This window comes from Brassica oleracea, chromosome C7, assembly GCF_000695525.1.
Source record: "Brassica oleracea var. oleracea cultivar TO1000 chromosome C7, BOL, whole genome shotgun sequence".
NCBI lineage: Eukaryota > Viridiplantae > Streptophyta > Magnoliopsida > Brassicales > Brassicaceae > Brassica > Brassica oleracea.
In genome coordinates, this window is record NC_027754.1 from 44,737,852 (window position 1) to 44,757,405 (window position 19,554).

Consider the following 19,554-nt stretch of genomic DNA (forward strand, 5'->3'; position numbering starts at 1 on the left):
GGGGGGGGGGGGTGAAGGCGTCATGTGCCTTGCGTCGCCGACTCTGGTTTCCTTGGTTTCGCTCTAGGATTTAGTTTTTTTTAGACTGTCTTGTTATGGTTTATTTAAGTGTTCTCGGTGTGGTCGCGGTGGATGAGACCTCGTCGGAGGACGAGTGAAGCTCTCTGATGAAAGGGGTGATGTTTGTGTGAAGCCTTCTCCTTGATGTCTGTGTGGATCGATGGTGGATGAGATCTCGAAGTTTCGATTGATTCTTTCCGATTTAGAAGCATGCGAGAGTTTGGCGGTCGTGGTTAAGTTGGTATGGAGTGGAAGAGCTCCGGTGTGGTTTTCGGTGAATCGGTGGGTGGTTCTCCGGGGTTGAGCGAGGCGGAGGTGATGTTGCGGTTCGCAAAGAAAGAAGACCGACATCACTTTCTATTGGGCCTAGGGCTCCCCTTTTAGGCTTATGCCTGTTATGTTTTTTAAGTTGGCCCGGTCATAACTTGGGCTATTGTAAGATTATGGGCTTGGCTCTTTTTTCAAATAAAATCTTGGTGGAAAAAAAAAAAATCTCTCTCAGGGGACACGTCCAGTAGTTATAACAAAATTTACGAACCTGTATTTTATAGGTGTTTTTTTTTAACAATTTTTTTCTTTCATTTTATCGGTGTTCCATTTACTTAGAGGCATTTACAAGGCAAATACTTGATTCAAATGAAACAAAAAGTATGAAAAGAAACCTAGATGCTATGTTATATAAAAAAAACCGAGACGTGGACCTTGTGAACCCGTATAGAAACCTTTTTTTAAGAAAATCATTTATATTCCAAATTTCATTATTCTTTTGTATCAATACAATGTTACAAGATAAAGACATGTCTCAATGTAGACAACATAAAGATTTCAACTATGTACTTGGTATCTTTTGTTATGGTGTTTTCTCATGTTTTAAACGCAAGCATGACCAAGCATAAAGAACTTAATTAGATAATCTCGGATACTGAAACACAAAGAACATCATAATGTCTGACACTCAAATCGTAAGATAAGAGTCTTACATAAGTTTAAAAACATAAGAAAACATGATCATCTCAGTTGCTAAACCCCTTTCCAAAGAACCATATCCTATCATAGCTTTCAATCATCTCTTCATTCATCTTAATTCACATAGCTTCTTCTTCCACCTTTTCAAGTCTTGTTTCTTGAAACTCAAATACGATCCATCATACTCTCTCTCAGATCCTTAACATCATCGGCAAGTTCATCATGTTTTGCATCCACCTTCCCTATCTCATCTAACTCAAAGCTCTCCATCATACTCCCATTACTTTCAATTATCGGGTTTTGGTACGCTTTGCCTGAGAAGATTCAGGCTCTTGGCTATTCCTTGTTTCCTCTGATGCGAGCTCCTTTGAAGCATCTGTTTTCTTGTCTTCCTGTTCAGATTTGGCTGAGGTATCTGATTTTGAAGCTGTCCCTTTTTCGAGACCCGAGTTTTGTTTCTCGAACATCATTTGCAGGTACTTTCCTTGTTCTTCTATCCGGAGTTGCAAGTTTCTTTGAATCTGCAAGAGCAGAAAAAGACAAAACATTCTCATCCAAACTCACACTTCCTAGAATCACATTTCAACCTTTGCACTGTTTGCAGACATAAAAAAAAAAAGGAAGCTAGAAGCAATGTATTATAGAATATAAGACAAGATATACCTCGAGCTGCTCATGGAGTTGCTTCTGCACTTCCATCTGAAGTCTCAGAGCCTCTGTAATACCTATCCCACTGTAATACCAAAAATAAAAGATTTTAAGACATCAAACAAGGTGAGAATCTGTTAAAAATTGTTGGACCACTTGGAACGTTACCCTTTCAAGTCAAGAGATGTTATCTGTTCAAGCGGTGTCAACTTCTTCTCTGAAGAACCTGTAGCACTCAAAATAAAATGATCTTTAAATTTGAATTTTCAGAAAAAAAAATCATAAAGGAAATAAAGATTAAGAAAGAGTTGGGTATCTACCATTTTCTGATGGTTCTGGCCTATATCTAGCTGTCCTATACTTCTGCAAATGGCTTTTGACATGATATATAGTTAAGCCTTCAACTTTCATAATCTTCAGCACGCCTTTAGGAGTAGCTCCTGTTTAAACAAAAAAAAAAAAGAGTTTAACACACAAAGTTTATGGAAAGGCAAAGATGAAATAAATGCTCACTTTCACTGCCACCAAGACTGTTGATAGCCTCAACAAAAGCCTCGTGAAGCTCTGGCGTCCAACGCATACGTGCCTTGCCCGTTCCGTTGTTACTGCTTGAAGATGTTGTGCCGACAGGTCGCAACTCCACAGAAGGAGAAGGCTGCTGCTGAACAGTCTGATGAGCTTGCGGTGGAATTTGCACCTTTGAATCTGAATGGGAACTGGTGTTAAGCAAGAGATCATTCCAGCTAGTAGATAGTAAAGGATCTTCATCGGTGATCAAGTGGTCAGCCCATTCATGCCAATCGTTTCGTTTTTGAATGTCATCAAACGCAGAACCAATGCCACCGTCGTCAACATGGTTGGCCTCAGGTAAATCAAGAAACCTTCCTCCATGAAGTGAATCATGGCACCAAGAAGTATCGTTACTGCTGCTTCCGTGTTTCTCGTGAGACACCATAGATGAGTAATGGAGATTGGTTGAGAAGCCAGAGGATGTTGAAGAGCATATATGCCCAACCGCTCCGTTGTTACTGGAAGAAAGCAAATGGTAGGTTTGTTGTCCTAATGGCTTAGAGATAAACTGAGTGTTGTCTGATCTCATGAAGGATTCTTCTCCGGTTGAAGGGTTAGAAGGTATTGAAGTAGTAGTGCGAGTGAGGTTACTGAGCACCATAGAACCTGATCTCTGAACCGGACGAGCCTCCATTGTTGTCCTGCCAAAAACAAAAATCATAAATGAATTAATCTCAAGTTGTAAGAATCTGTAAGAACATCATTTTTTTTTGGAAAGACTCAAGAACCTTGGTAATAACTGTAAACGAAGAAGACTTGTCAGTTCTTGAAGATTCTAATGGGTGCACCCCAAACCGAATCATCAAATCTCGCATCTGAATACACGAAACCAAACTCAAAAACCTCAGTGAACACAGATGCGGTCAGACAAGACACAAGACAACAATCAGCATGAGTTCGAGGTTACTGTTTGATTGTACAAGTAAAAATTTGCAGTCTTTTAAACGAAATGTAGCGAGAAAATTCAGTAGAGAAGGAATCGATATAAAAAGTATTATAAGAAGACGCTAATAAAACTTAAACAAATCTAATTGTAATAAAATAACACAAGCATCGAGAATCATCGACAAAAGCAAACACACATTGTCCAACCAAACATCAAACTCGCTGGAAACTAAAACAAACACTTAAATAAACACAAATCGAATCCGAATCAACCAATCGTGAACGAAGTTTCTCGAAAAAGCAGAGATATCTACAATTATGCTCGAAAGATATCAATTTTGATTAACAAACGCGAAAATAGAATCGAAAATTCTCACCTAACAATTCATGGTGGAATAGGAGATGAACGAATAGAATCATTTATAAATTGCCATCTTGAGGAAAATAATAGGAGAAATCGTCTTGTTGTCTGTTGTCCTCGAGAGAATGTTGACGGTGATGTTTTTGTACTTTCATCGTCCAAGGAGGTGTTTTTGGTGAATGTCTCTTAAAGCATATGGGGATCAGCCGTCGTTCACTTACGCGCTTTGAAACAGCGCGTGTGTTACTTGCTTTTTCGGACATATTAAAAGCCGCACGTGGACGCTGTTTACTGGACAATTTTAATTATTTAATAGGCTTTGGCCTTTATCGTTTGTTTTTTTTCTTTCACTCCTTATAAGGCCGCTAAGGCCCGAAGTGGTTTTCTATTGATATTTTCGCTAAAATAATTTGATATTTCATTGTCCAATGATAATAATAGAGATGTTAATCATGAGTTTGGCTCCATCCCATTTAAAATATTCAAAATTAAGCTCTGGCTTTTTTGTTTAAGCTCAATCCCCTTTTACAAAATATACACAGTACTCGGATTTGAATTCAGATGGTAATGCTTCACTAACACTATGGAAAACTATAGTGGATTTACAAAAAGATGTGATAATAATACTGGATCTGGAGGGTCTAAGCCACTTGCCCCTATGACAAACAAAGTTAAAATTCCACTTGCTCTAAAACTCTTTAAAATTAATATATAGCTTTCTTAAATACCCAAATCTGGATCTTTGATTATGACGGAAACAGAGGAATTTATATATATTTATTCAAATATTAAATTTTCATAACAAAAATCAAGTTACAAAAAAAAGGTCGGGAACCTCTTGGTTACAAATGATTTACTCCATCTTTTTCATAAAGATAGATTTTCTAGCGTTTCACACATATTAAGAAAATACATTAAATCACTATAATAAATATATTGTTTTCTGCAATTTTCAATTTTCAATTTTCAATATCTTTTAACCAATAGTAATTCAATAAAATCAATTTTTTAAAAAATTTACAATTTTTTCATAGAAAACACAAAATATCTATCTTTGTGAAACGATTTTTTTTTCTAAAACATCTACTATCTTTTTAAAACAGAAGGAGTACATATTACAAGGTCACATTTAACTTTATTGTCTTTTTATCAATAAGACTACAATAAAAAAATTATACAGATGCAACTAATTTTTCAAATGATTTCCTAAATATTAGTCAAGTTGGTAATGCTCATTGCTTAGTCCATCTACCTAAATGGCTAAAATTAATACTTTACAAATCTCCACCTGTACTGTATGAGTTTCCTTTAGCATTCCTTTAAACCCTAGTTTCAGATAATCACTTCCCTTGTCTGAAAATGGAAGCTTTTCTATTGCCATCGATGTCACCGTTCCGCACCCGGTCCGGAGGACTTGCTCATGCACGAGCTAGAGCTACCAAAGTCCCCAACCCTTTCCCTTCCTCCTGGTTTACTCCTATGTTGCCACTTGTCTTTGTTTTTGTAAGGCTAGAAAAGAAAGAATCTGATACTTTAAAATTACGATGGTGCACACCGCAGGGAATCCCATTCAGAGCGTGGGACCTAGATGGACAACTAACACTTTCAAAATTTTCAACTCTCTATTTAATTGGTTGAACGGTTTTATTTGGAAAGTAAAGAAGCAACGGTCGGTTATGTCTTCCCTACAGACGACAGGGTTTTTATTCGGACACCACTAAAAATGGACAGCTAAACTCTCTCTTTAATTAAAACTCAATTTTAATTACGTGATTATAGATCAGATAGCCAGTTGATTACATTAATTAATAATTTCTGAATAGCGATGATATCTAGCTTTAAACCGGAACCAATAGCCATCGTTCGAGGACGTGGGCACGAGGTCCTCCCCCTCTGTTTACGTGGGTCCCATGTAGCCTTCTAAGTTTCCTTTTTCTAGCCGTCCGATTGAATCCCACGAAGTTGACATGTGAGCCCCCACTTTCTCTTGAAGTTCTCGAGTCTGAGGATATGTATGCACAAATACTTTGGAACTTTTATTTATTTATTCATTTATTTTCCACCCTATTTTTAATTTGCTTTTATTAATCCCACGGATGCAACCGTTTTGATATCATCTTTGATTTTAAATCAATCCTATCTATATCAGATTTTGGAGTCAATACCAACCAAAAACATCTGAACATTACCATCTATATGGATGATTCATCATATTCTGTTAAATTTATTATGTTAACATAGAATAAATATGAATGAAATATCAGAAAAATAGAATACTCATAAATTCATCAAATTCGCTTTTAAATCAAAATTGCAGTAAAATATTTGTTTATTTCTGTTAAACTAGTGAAATGAGTACTATTTCATTTAAAGTAATTAGTATTTTGTCGAAAGTAATGGAGTTACATTATTTGAAGGACATAAAATGATAATGTAGTTGTAGCCTACAACCATCAAATTATATTATTTTTTGTGAGAAAAAGTAGATACTAGTAAATTTGATCAGAAAAAAGTAGATACAAGTAAATATATTCACGGAATAAAAGTGAATAAATTTTTCCTTTTTAGGTAACATTTATTATGTATAAAAATCCATGTTCGGGAACGCGCTAGGCGCTAGTCGGACGGTCGGGTTGGGCCTAGCGCATAAAGAAAAAATCGGAGATTAATCAGAAATTATGCGGGGCGGAATTTTTAGATGATTTACTATGTTATAAAAGATGTTAATCTTTAATTGTGTATAACATTAATACATTTTCATGTTTAAGATTGTATAAAACACACAAATAGAATATATAAACTTAATATAGTGTAATTTTCATCAAAATTATGAATATAAATGATATTTATAAAATTTTAGATCAAATAAACAAATAAAACTATTATTAAAAAAGTAAAAAAATTAAAATAATAATAATAATAATAATAATAGTAATAATAATAATAATAATAAAATAGATTAGGCGGCCGCCTAAGCGGCTAGGCGGTCATTTAGGCTGTCTAGATGGAAAAAATCGGATATCCTATTTTTTAAACCGATTTGGCATTAATCGGGACGGAAAAGTGACGTCTACCGTCGGCCGATTTTTAGAACATGGATAAGAATTGATATTTAAGGCGAAAAAGAAGGACTAAAGTTAGGGAAGTAAAAAGAAAAAAGAGACAAATCCCACCCGTCGTGTCTTGTTCTTGTTCATCCTCTGTTTCCTCTTTTCCTAATTTTCATTCACTGTTTTTTTGCCTTACTCATTAAAGTCTCAAACTTTGCTTCAAATTCAACCCATCTCTCACCTTCCCTTACAATCAAATCTTCAATCACTCTCTCCCAATTCTCACTCTTCTGTGGTTTGGAGATTTTTCAAATGGAAGGCGGTTCGGCTAGTGGGTCGGCTTCGACCTTGTCAAACAACGAAAACGTCCTCGTCTCTTGCGAGGATTCTTCTTCTCCGGCTGAGAACGAGCTCGAGCTTGGTCTCACGTTGAGCCTAGGTCGAGAACGTAGGGTTTCTTACGCTGATGATTCTTCTTCTTCGTCCTTGAGTAGCAGAGCTAGCGTCACTGCTGGGATCAAGAGAACAGCTGATTCCATGGCCGCAACTAGTGGGTGAGATTCTCCTCCTTTCCTTATATGATCATGGTCATAGAACCCATAAAAAAGGTTGTGTCTTTTTTGCTTTTTATGTGATTTGATCAGACATAATGTTCCTTTGATCACTGTTGTCTGAAAAAAAAAACACGACCTTTATTTGATCACAGTGTTATATCAAATCCTTTTGTCTTTACTGTCTTTGAGCTATTTGAAAACTTTGTAAATTTGCAGGCAAGTTGTGGGGTGGCCACCGATAAGGAGTTATAGAATGAACAGCATGGTTAACCAAGCCAAGACATTAGCCATGGAAGATCCGATCAAAAACAGAACTGATGGAACAACAAAGATGAGAATGTTTGTGAAGGTGACTATGGATGGTATTCCCATTGGAAGGAAAATCGATCTGAACGCTCATAGATGCTATGAATCGCTGTCCAACACTCTTGAAGATATGTTTCTGAAACCCAAAACAGATGGTAACTTGGAAACAAGGCTGAAGATACTACCAGATGGGTCTTCTGGATTAGTACTAACGTATGAAGACAAGGAAGGAGATTGGATGCTTGTTGGTGATGTTCCCTGGGGGTATGTTGTTATTATATATACACTTTCTTATGTTGAGTCCAGTTTTAGCTTCACATAGTGAATCATGAACTGAGTTTTACTTGTGTCCAGGATGTTTATTGGTTCTGTCAAAAGGCTCCGGATTATGAAAACATCAGAAGCTACTGGTACAGGTACATTTACTAGATTCCGTATTAAGATCTTTTATTATATGCCGTTGTGACCGTGTTTGTTTAATCCTTGTTTTACAGCTCAAATGATCTTATGAAGCATATAATACACTCTACAAGAATCCTTCAACGTTTGAAACAATATAATAAGACATATCACAAGATCAAAGAGAAGACAAAGAATCTTCTTCTTCTTCTTCTTGCCTTTACAGTTTTTGGCTCTGCCATTTTTTTAGTTAGTTATATTTTCTGTTTGTAAATCACACACTTGACAAGGTATAACAAAAGTTACAAAACTCACAAAGCGTTTCAGAGCAATGCACAAGTTTATAAGATCTGTGTGAAGAGAAAAGTTATTCAACATTGAAGAAAATAATCAAATCAAAAGGACCAAAGATCTCTCTCTCTCTTCTACATACATAACATGAATTGAACCAATCATCACCTCTAAAGAAGGCCATTTACAGGTGAAAATGCTAAGTGTTTCTCGGCCAAGCTGCTTCGGCTAGTGTTTTCGTCATTACAAAAACTCTTTGCAAAATGGGTGTTTTGGAGTTTTTTTAATGCCAAGTTAAACATTTTTAATTTCAATAGACAATGGCAAACATAATAACTAATAGTATTAACAAATATGCTAACGGTTTTCTCACATGGTTATGGGATTCGTTATGGCATCACAGCAGCTTTTTCTGTGTCTGGACGCATGTGCCGCTGCCATTTGTGTTCCATGGGATCGGATCACTCTGATAGTCTGATTCAAAACTTCCGAGACAGCAAGAGTCTCTCTCACAAAAACTCTAAATGGGCTTATTATGTGACGAAGTAGATAAATGTTGGGCCTTAAGTTAAAAGCCCATATATGAGATGATGACGGTATCCAATGAGGGAACGGCTTTGGTCGTGACACGTCAAGATTCTCCCGACACCACACCAAGAAGAGAGACCTTCGCTTCATCTCCTTCCTCTACTCTTCTGTCGCTAGTTTCCTCGCGCACATCAATTAAGCACGAGAAATGGCTTGTGTTCGTTCGATACGGTCTTTAACTTCCGTCACTCAGTCTCCTCGATATGTTTCACGCACCACAGGTACTGTTTCATGACTTCCTTCTCCTTTCTTTCGATGATGATATTAGTAGAACATGTTGAAAAGGTAAACAAGGGTTTTTGTAATGTCTTCCTGTAATAAGATCATGCTTAACAGTTTAAGTGTGTTCTGTATAATTGGTGATTAGTAGTAATTAACTCAGAGTATGTGATTAAGAACCAGAGGTTTGATCGGTTTCTTTTGCAGGCATTGTCATGTCTTCATGCTCTGTTCATCCCATCGCGCCCTCCTCCTTCACTGGCTCTCCCATTTCCCTCCCGAGACTCCATCCACCAACTCCAACAACTCTTATAAGACCGAGGAGTCTCGTCCCAATCACGATGATGGTCAAACCTACGCTCCAGTTCATCCAAGGGACGGATGAGCTGACTATCCCTGACGTCAAGCTGACTCGGTCTAGGGACGGGTCTAACGGAATGGCACTCTTCTCCTTCGACCAACCATCAGTTTTTGACTCGAGCGGTGAGGTTGGTGAGATAACGGGTTTGTACATGATTGATGAGGAAGGTGTGATACAGTCGACGGATGTGAACGCGAGATTCGTGAACGGGAAACCGGAAGGGATTGTGGCAAAGCACGTGATGCGGACGCCGAAGGAATGGGACAGGTTCATGAGGTTTATGGAGCGGTACTCTGACCAGAACGGCTTACAGTTCATTAAGAAGCAATGAGGTTGGGGGACTTTTCTATGAGCAAAATGTGTATGTTACTTTTTTTAAACTCTCTTGGTTTATGATATTTTTTTCTCTTAGTTTTGATCTTTACTTGAGTTTCAATTTTTCAATGCTACTTTCACTAAAATGGTTTATACCTCGTGCTCCTCAGTTATTCTATAATTAAAAAAAAAAAAAAAAAAGAGGCTCTTGTATGGTAACCCAAACCCCCTAAGTAGTCCCTTCCAATACATTCACATGAACTCCAAGACTAAGTGGAATACAGTGACTTTGCTGCTCGCAGTATAACCGGTTATGTCTCAACCGTGCTAGCATCTTACAGCAAAGTGTACACTAAATTTTGGGCGTAATATGCATACTAGTAACGCTCTGACGAGTGGAGTTCTGTCCGAGACTCCTAATAATCCAGCAAAGCAGCAGCAGCCACAACAATCAGGAAGAAGCACCGATTAAGTATTAATTGTCCAAGATTGAAAGACTGGCTCATGGGCAATAGTATCCCAACCCATCCGGTCAGTGGTGGACCCAAGAGTGAAATTGACTGGGTCAAAAAATAATTAAACTATCTATGTGGTGTCAAGGACCTTACTTAACCCAACTCTGCTACCAATTTTTTACTGTTTTTCTATGTAAAACATATTTTTAACATGTTTTCTGTGGTGTCAGGTGACTCCACTCCTCTTCAAGTGGGTCCGCCCCTGCATCCGGTTGTCCCTTGTCTGGTCAAGTCAATTCTACGACATTTCAATTCAATTTTGAAACCTTTGAATGGTTGAAACATTAAATTTCCTGACTTAATAAGTCTGTACAGTATTGGTTAGTTAGGATGTTAAGTCTCCAGGAATATTTTGATATCAGTCTCTACTTTTTCACTAATTTTGGTATCAATCTCTTTTGTTTTTTCTTTAAATTCATACCCGTTTTTTTAAGAAATATATATGGCTTAAATGTATCAAAAAAAGGGAATTTTACAATTCATATATTATTTATAGTAAATATTTTTTCTCTGCAGAAAAATTAAAAATAAAACTGGTCAAGATATTTAGAAATAGAAAACTACATACAGTCCACATAAAAAGGACTGTCGTTAATTGGACGGTACTCCAATAATCATGGCGAGAGCAAAGAAAAGTCAAAAGTAACAGTAATGGTGGAAAAAGCCGTTGCATGAATGAATCTTTTAATTATTTTTTTAAAAAGAAAGATGGAATCTGAAAGGTTCACTTTCCTCCTTAACAGAATCTCGTGAATCTCTCTCTACCTTCCCTTTCTATAAAACACTCATCTCTCTCTCTCTCAAACAAACAAACAAACAATCTTCATTTAGAAACTTTCAAATCAAAATGGCGTCGTCGACCATCTCTTGCAACGCCTCCGATCTCATCCCTCTACTCTCCGGCGGAGCCAACGCCACCGCCGCAGCCGCCGCCGCTGAATTCATCTGCTCCAGATTCGAAACCGTCTCCGGGAAATTCACCGACGCGGGCTACGCGATCGACAACACGTACCTCCTCTTCTCAGCGTACCTAGTCTTCTCGATGCAGCTCGGCTTCGCCATGCTCTGCGCCGGATCCGTCCGCGCCAAAAACACGATGAACATAATGCTCACGAACGTCATCGACGCCGCCGCCGGAGGCCTCTTCTACTACCTCTTCGGCTTCGCCTTCGCGTACGGAGCTCCGTCGAACGGATTCATCGGAAAACACTTCTTCGGGATGAGTGATTTCCCTAAACTTACGTTCGATTATCCTTTCTTTCTTTACCAGTGGACGTTCGCCATCGCCGCCGCGGGGATCACGAGCGGATCCATCGCAGAGAGGACGCAGTTCGTTGCGTATTTGATTTATTCGTCTTTCTTAACCGGATTGGTTTACCCGATTGTGTCTCATTGGTTCTGGTCAAGCGACGGTTGGGCGTCTCCAGCTAGATCTGATAACCTTCTGTTTCACTCCGGTGTGATTGATTTCGCCGGATCCGGCGTCGTTCATATGGTTGGAGGAATCGCCGGTTTATGGGGAGCGTTAATCGAAGGACCGAGAATCGGCCGGTTTGAGCAACGGAGTAAACCGCTTACGTTGCGTGGTCACAGCGCGACTTTGGTTGTGCTCGGTACGTTTTTACTATGGTTCGGTTGGTACGGGTTTAACCCCGGTTCGTTCGCGATTATTTTCAAATCGTACGGGACCTCTCCCGGGAGCTCATTCTACGGACAGTGGAGTGCTGTCGGAAGAACAGCTGTTACGACGACGTTAGCTGGATGTACTGCGGCGCTAACGACTCTGTTCGGGAAGAGATTGATTGATGGTTACTGGAATGTTACGGATGTATGTAACGGTTTGCTAGGCGGGTTTGCCGCGATAACCAGCGGCTGCTCGGTTGTTGAACCGTGGGCCGCGGTTATCTGCGGGTTTATAGCGGCCTGGGTGCTAATGGGCTTCAACAAGCTAGCTGATAAGCTTAGATTCGATGATCCTTTAGAAGCGGCTCAGCTTCACGGCGGTTGCGGCGCTTGGGGGATCATTTTCACTGGTTTGTTCGCGGATAAAACGTATGTGTCGGAGATCTACGGAGGCGATCCGAACAGACCGTTTGGGCTGTTTATGGGAGGAGGAGGGAGGTTGCTTGCGGCGCACGTAGTGCAGATTGTGGTGATCGTGGGTTGGGTTAGTGTGACGATGGGGACTTTGTTTTTTGTGTTGCATAAGATGGAACTGTTGAGGATACCGTCGGAGGATGAGGTCGCCGGGATGGATCCGACGAGTCATGGTGGGTTGGCTTATATGTATACAGAAGAAGAGATTAAGAATGGGATTATGGTTAGAGGTGTGGGTGGTGAAGATGATCATGTCCATGGACATGTAGGTGTTCTTTGATGTCTTTGTTATTTTAATAGTAGCTTTTGTGTTTTTTCGTTCTTCTTTTGGTCTGTGTATATATTTTTGCATGGAAATAAATATATTAATAGTAGCCTTCAACCTTTTTCATTTTTTTTAAGATTAAACAAATTCTTCAAACTTAGTATGTGGAGTAATCTAATCCCAACTAGCTAAAAGTTACACATCATAGATTTTGAAGAATGTAAAATAATTAAGTGAAACATTGGCTTTAGCAGCTAAGTAAAGGTTAATATCCATAGATATGGACTATCAAACTGTTTTACAAATTTTATTAATTTTTTTACTAAATTGTTTTTCACCCCTCCAGAACCGGCCTTGCCAGAGGAGAGCAACGAGAGTGGTGAATGACTTTGTCAATTCTTTTTCCTCTTTATTAAAATTCTTGTTCTCATTCTAGTGTTATGCACCAAGGATCAGATGGAGAGTGAGTTTAAGGAAGTTCATGTGACTGATTAATTGTACAAGAATCGAAATCAATTGTTCATGTAAACTGTTACTGAGAACGTTGTCGGTCGGGTAATTCCTGACGGATTTCCCTGCGAAAGTTTTTTCTGGGAATCCGTGCGGAACGACCAGTCCTGACGGATTCCCAACGATTTTGTCCGTCGGGATTCACACGTTTTCTGGTAGTGCCAATATATATGATTTCTCTGCGAAAGTTTTTTCTGGGAATCCGTGCGGAACGACCAGTCCTGACGGATTCCCAACGATTTTGTCCGTCGGGATTCACACGTTTTCTGGTAGTGCCAATATATATGATTTCTCTGCGAAAGTTTTTTCTGGGAATCCATGCGGAACGACCAGTCCTGACGGATTCCCAACGATTTTGTCCGTCGGGATTCACACGTTTTCTGGTAGTGCCACTATATATGATTTCCAATGAAGAACACTCACGAAGGTTTGGTTATATAAAAAAGCCAGAGATCGATTAATCTAATGTGATGATTGTTTGTTTGGTTTTTGGATTTTAGTTTTTGGTTTTTGGATTTTAGATTTAGATTTTGGTTTTTGATTTTTCTGTAGATTTTAGTTTTTTTTTGAAAAACATGATTGGTTATTTTAGATTTTGGTTTTTAGTTTTTGCTTTCAAAATAATAAAACGAAAATATTATAAAAGTAAAATATTTTTCTAGAAATAATAAAATATAAAAATATCATTACCAAAACACACATAAGCTTATTTAAAAATTAAAAAAAAATAAAAAACAAAATAATATAATTCTATGTTTAAAAATACACTTAAATTTTTAATTCTATGTTTAAACATAAATTTGTATATATATATATAATTTATTTTATCATTTTTATTTATTTTTCTTATACTCATTCATAATATAGTAATATTTTATTTTTTTAAAGAAGAACTGAAAATCCATAGGAAAAGTTTTGAAGAAACCTCATGAAAGCCATGATTTTCTTTTTTTTTTAGAGAAATAGATATTTGTTTTTTTAAATAGTTTCTCTGTTTTTTAATTGGTGATTTCTGTAGATATTAAATTATGAATGTGCACCTATTTTAACAAAGAAAACAAAAACTAACGACAGTTTTGTAAGGAAAAACCAAGAAAAAATAGATTTAAAAACCACAAACAATCAAACTCTAATACAAAACTGGACTTGCTATTGTCACAGGAGTTGTTGATTGTAAGAAAATTCGTCACACAAGCCTACATGAACTGCATCTTATCAACCAAGATAGTCGAACACAATTAAACAAGGCGCAAGTGTGATGTACTGATGTTTCGAAGCAAGTTAGGGGATTATGAGTTGATCAAAATAAAAAATGTAATAGATGAAAAGATCAGACACACGGATTGAAGATGGTAAACGAACAAATATTATAGGCATATATTATGTTTATAAAAGCTTTCTCGTTGCTTTTTCTATATTACTTTGGGTGTTTACATCAGTATACTATAGGGTCTACTATGACTAGAACCACTACTAAAACAATAATAACTGCAAAAGTAGTTCAAGCATACCATTTTTTTACTAACCATCAAATCGAGACTACACAACTCGTGAACCAACACCACTCGTGGACAGAATTAGCCCATTCTATCTTACCCCAAACATCATTTCCACGCTTCTCTAATGCGATTTTCGCGCACCATATTCTCCTTTCAGTTTTTTCGTTGTCTCTTTCAAAATCGGGGACCCACATAACTAAAAGTTTCCCACCAAGGTTGCGTATTCGAAGCATAGGCCGCCATGCTAAGCCACATGTTCTATGCATGCGCAATAGTTCCATACCTGAACCCTTGACATCTATCCAGTCTCTAGTTTTGGAGTCATACCATTTGCAATAACCGGAGTGCGTAAAACAATACATTACATCCTCTATCACACACCAATCCTTTATAAATTTGAAGCCTCGCCGGTGGGTCTCCACAACTTCCCACCTACTTTCTTGCGGGTCATAAGCATAGCTCTTATTTTCAGCAATTGCGTAAATCTTTCCTTCAAACACATTAATCTCAAACCAACCGCTGTCAAACTCGTAGGCTCCAAGGCTCCGCAAGTGTCTCCAAGTCTGAGTCTTTATGTCCAACACTTCTATCCAAGCCAGAGACTCGTTGATCCCCGAACGTCCCATCACGTATATTTTCTCGTAGAGTAAAAACGCATCCACACACCACCGAGCCACCAACATACTAGGGCCATCACGCCAAGTGTGAGTCCGACAATCAAGAATACGAACAGCTGAAGACGGAGCCTCGTAAGTTCCACCGATTACGTAGAGTTCCAAACCAACCGCTACTGAAGTGCAATATGGTTCGAGAAAAGGATTACAAGAAGAAGGTACCGTAAACAATGAATAGTCATCATGTGGAAGAAGATGATCGTCGTCTTTGGTTAGGGTTTCATCGACAGGTCTCATCCAAAGAGTGAACCATTTAGAAGGTTGGTCTTCGTCATGTTTTAGGCAGACATAGAGACATGGTTCGGTGGTTCTGATGTGAGAACGTGTCTTGTACAGTTCAGGAGAAGAGAGGAGAGAGTGGAATCTCTTGGAGACGAGAGAGAGACTAGGGTAGTTGCATCTAGAGACACGAGCAAGAATGTTATCAGCTATTTCATCTGGGAGTGAAGAAAACGAATGAGATTGTAGATTCAGCTGCGGTGGAGGGCTGGTGTTCTTGTTTCCCTGCGGCTGTTCATCATCGCGGTTCATGTTCGGCGTAAATTGCTGATGAGATAAGTTACAATTTTTTTTTTTTGCTGCTGAGATAAAAACTAAAAATTTAGGTTAAAGAGTACACCTTTAGGTCAAGTTTATTTATATGTTTAGTTTTTTTTTTCAAAAAAAATACAAGGTGTTATTTAAAAAAATTAAATCCAACTACATAATCTGTTGTTATTCAATAGAACTTCAAATTTAAATTATGCATTATTAATTCTTAAATCCTAATTCTCAAAAACAATTCTTAAATCTGATGTTATTTAATTAAAGTTTCAAATATTAAATTAAATTAAATTAAATCTAATGTTATTAAAAATTAATTGATTTTAATTATATATATATATTTAGTTGAAATCAAGGCCAATAAACTTTCATGAATTTATAACAAAATCTAAAGTAGATCCTATATTATTATTTGGAAATCCATTTCTTACGCGTCGCTATCACGTTAATTCTTACGGTGGTTAACTGAAAAATATATTTAATGAATTAAAAGTACTATATATATTTCCATTATTAGAATTTCGATCACCTTTCCTTTTTATATAGTTTTTAGTCAGTTTTTTAAGTTTAACTTTTCCTTAGAATTTCGATCTCTTTTTTCTTTTTTTCTTTTTTTAATTTTTTAGTCACATATATTAAACAGAAAATATTTTTAAATTTAAAAACGTGGATATTTATATATATACTTCATAATGATTTCATAAAAAAGAGAGTTCACAAAAACAAATAAGCTTAATTTTTTAATTATCTTTAGAACATATTCTCAACAAACATACCCTATTATATTTTCTACTATATTTTTTAATATTGGAAAAGATAACTAAAATATTTTTATTCTAAATATAATTAAATATATGTAATATCTTTATTACGAATAGTTTAAACCCGATTTTTTCTAAATAGAACTGAAAACAGCTATAGTTAATTTGGATGAATAGTTGTAAGTTAATATACCCATAATATGATTAAGCGGACTAATCCAAATTTTCTACTTAAAATCAAAATCTAATTAAAATAGCAACATATTATTGTCTATAATAATATTCTATTGATTTTTATACATATAAAATATGAAACGACGACTACTATAAATAAGTTATTTTGTAAAATTTATATATGTGCTTGAACTTTCAAAAAATTATTGTTATTTCATTTTATATAACTCTTAATCAATTACACTTCAGTTTATTCATCAAAATAACATATATCATCAATTCATGCATAATTTTACAAAAAATATACAGTAGAACCTCTATAAATTAATAATGTTGGGAATTTGAAATTTTATTAATTTATCGAGATATTAATTTATAAAGGTTTCCTTATTTAGATTTTTTATTTTAAGATATATTTATTCTAAGATAAAAAAAATATTTGATTTTTGTGTATAGATATTACTTATTATTTTTTGAAATTGGACATTTATATTAATTTTATTATATTATTTGGTGTATATAATATATATTGCATAGAATTTAAATGCGGTTTAAGATATAATATTACTAAATCTCATCAAAAATATATTAAGTGTTAAGAAAATATAAAGATAATTCTATTGTGAATATAAAACAAACAACATAATGATAGGTTCTTACCTATAAAAATTTGTGTACATATAAATTATTAATTTATAATTTTAATGGGACCATGTCTTTACATATAATTCTCTAAAAAAATATTATCTTATTATTTTATCGATTTGTGTCAAATTTTAAACCGGCTCAAGTTGGGACTGGAGAAATTTATTAATTTATAGAAATTATTAATTTATCGAGTATTAATTTATAGAGGTTCTACTGTATTTGCTAATCTAAGATATTAAACCAAATTAATTAACACTAACAAAATTTAATCAAAAATCAAACCTATTTAGAACAAAAATGGTTTAGTTCGAAGAAATAGATGTAACCTAACATACTCAAATGATAAGAGAACCGACCAAATAATCTATACACAAAATCGTATATAAAACTAAAATAATATTTATAAATTAAATGATAAAATAAAATAATATTTTTAAATTTACATACCTAAAATCTTTTTTCATTCTTCTAGATTTTCTGCTTAAAACTAGAACACTACAAGAAAACAGCGACATACTGAGGGAAAAAATCGTCGGTATGTCGTCGGAATAACGTTATTCCGACGACATACCGACGATTTTTTCCCTCAGTATGTCGCTGTTTTCTTGTAGTGTTCTAGTTTTAAGCAGAAAATCTAGAAGAATGAAAAAAGATTTTAGGTATGTAAATTTAAAAATATTATTTTATTTTATCATTTAATTTATAAATATTATTTTAGTTTTATATACGATTTTGTGTATAGATTATTTGGTCGGTTCTCTTATCATTTGAGTATGTTAGGTTACATCTATTTCTTCGAACTAAACCATTTTTGTTCTAAATAGGTTTGATTTTTGATTAAATTTTGTTAGTGTTAATTAATTTGGTTTAATATCTTAGATTAGCAAATACAGTAGAACCTCTATAAATTAATACTCGATAAATTAATAATTTCTATAAATTAATAAATTTCTCCAGTCCCAACTTGAGCCGGTTTAAAATTTGACACAAATCGATAAAATAATAAGATAATATTTTTTTAGAGAATTATATGTAAAGACATGGTCCCATTAAAATTATAAATTAATAATTTATATGTACACAAATTTTTATAGGTAAGAACCTATCATTATGTTGTTTGTTTTATATTCACAATAGAATTATCTTTATATTTTCTTAACACTTAATATATTTTTGATGAGATTTAGTAATATTATATCTTAAACCGCATTTAAATTCTATGCAATATATATTATATACACCAAATAATATAATAAAATTAATATAAATGTCCAATTTCAAAAAATAATAAGTAATATCTATACACAAAAATCAAATATTTTTTTTATCTTAGAATAAATATATCTTAAAATAAAAAATCTAAATAAGGAAACCTTTATAAATTAATATCTCGATAAATTAATAAAATTTCAAATTCCCAACATTATTAATTTATAGAGGTTCTACTGTATATTTTTTGTAAAATTATGCATGAATTGATGATATATGTTATTTTGATGAATAAACTGAAGTGTAATTGATTAAGAGTTATATAAAATGAAATAACAATAATTTTTTGAAAGTTCAAGCACATATATAAATTTTACAAAATAACTTATTTATAGTAGTCGTCGTTTCATATTTTATATGTATAAAAATCAATAGAATATTATTATAGACAATAATATGTTGCTATTTTAATTAGATTTTGATTTTAAGTAGAAAATTTGGATTAGTCCGCTTAATCATATTATGGGTATATTAACTTACAACTATTCATCCAAATTAACTATAGCTGTTTTCAGTTCTATTTAGAAAAAATCGGGTTTAAACTATTCGTAATAAAGATATTACATATATTTAATTATATTTAGAATAAAAATATTTTAGTTATCTTTTCCAATATTAAAAAATATAGTAGAAAATATAATAGGGTATGTTTGTTGAGAATATGTTCTAAAGATAATTAAAAAATTAAGCTTATTTGTTTTTGTGAACTCTCTTTTTTATGAAATCATTATGAAGTATATATATAAATATCCACGTTTTTAAATTTAAAAATATTTTCTGTTGAATTTCCTCGGAATATTCCGAGGCTTTTCCGAGGAAACAGGGTTTGCGGTAACAAAGTGATCGATCGATCCCAAAATGGATCGATCGATCACTAAGATGGACCAAAGCATAACAATGTGATCGATATTAGATTATCCCATCGATCGATGTGGATATCCAATAGATCGAATGAACAAAATCTCGAACGTTTTTTTATAAACGGATCGATCGATGGATATATGTCCAAAAACGCATCGATCGATC

The 19,554-nt window shown here is 35.0% G+C and overlaps 5 protein-coding genes across 7 annotated transcripts; 3 read left to right on the top strand and 2 right to left on the bottom strand.

Moving 5' to 3' along the window:
* Positions 1–1,177: 1,177 nt before the first annotated feature.
* On the bottom strand, positions 1,178–3,660 carry LOC106301588 (protein PHR1-LIKE 1-like). Of its 3 annotated transcripts, XM_013738034.1 has the most exons (7): positions 3,507–3,660; positions 2,973–3,059; positions 2,188–2,885; positions 1,995–2,114; positions 1,843–1,900; positions 1,690–1,759; positions 1,178–1,547 (listed from the first exon to the last, which is right to left on the bottom strand). In XM_013738034.1, exons 3-7 carry the CDS (start codon positions 2,876–2,878, stop codon positions 1,317–1,319), a joined length of 1,170 nt encoding a protein of 389 aa, XP_013593488.1. In that variant the 5' UTR covers positions 2,879–2,885; positions 2,973–3,059; positions 3,507–3,660; the 3' UTR covers positions 1,178–1,316. The 3 variants fall into 3 exon arrangements, with proteins under 3 accessions (XP_013593488.1, XP_013593490.1, XP_013593489.1); XM_013738036.1 differs by lacking the exon at positions 2,973–3,059; XM_013738035.1 differs by lacking the exon at positions 3,507–3,660 and having other exon boundaries at positions 2,973–3,068.
* A 2,988-nt stretch (positions 3,661–6,648) lies between these two features.
* Positions 6,649–7,980, top strand: LOC106303734 (auxin-responsive protein IAA11-like). Its single transcript, XM_013740044.1, has 4 exons — positions 6,649–7,094; positions 7,311–7,664; positions 7,755–7,816; positions 7,895–7,980. Exons 1-4 carry the CDS (start codon positions 6,853–6,855, stop codon positions 7,909–7,911), a joined length of 675 nt encoding a protein of 224 aa, XP_013595498.1. The 5' UTR covers positions 6,649–6,852; the 3' UTR covers positions 7,912–7,980.
* Positions 7,981–8,671: 691 nt separating this feature from the next.
* On the top strand, positions 8,672–9,729 carry LOC106303632 (photosystem II reaction center PSB28 protein, chloroplastic-like). Its single transcript, XM_013739923.1, has 2 exons — positions 8,672–8,899; positions 9,105–9,729. Exons 1-2 carry the CDS (start codon positions 8,827–8,829, stop codon positions 9,587–9,589), a joined length of 558 nt encoding a protein of 185 aa, XP_013595377.1. The 5' UTR covers positions 8,672–8,826; the 3' UTR covers positions 9,590–9,729.
* Positions 9,730–10,803: 1,074 nt separating this feature from the next.
* On the top strand, positions 10,804–12,555 carry LOC106302253 (ammonium transporter 1 member 4-like). The gene has a single exon (XM_013738792.1). It carries the CDS (start codon positions 10,936–10,938, stop codon positions 12,463–12,465), a length of 1,530 nt encoding a protein of 509 aa, XP_013594246.1. The 5' UTR covers positions 10,804–10,935; the 3' UTR covers positions 12,466–12,555.
* Positions 12,556–14,351: 1,796 nt separating this feature from the next.
* LOC106302254 (F-box/kelch-repeat protein At5g39560-like) lies at positions 14,352–15,721 on the bottom strand. The gene has a single exon (XM_013738793.1). The coding sequence runs from the start codon at positions 15,662–15,664 to the stop codon at positions 14,489–14,491; it is 1,176 nt and encodes a 391-aa protein (XP_013594247.1). The 5' UTR covers positions 15,665–15,721; the 3' UTR covers positions 14,352–14,488.
* Positions 15,722–19,554: the final 3,833 nt, after the last annotated feature.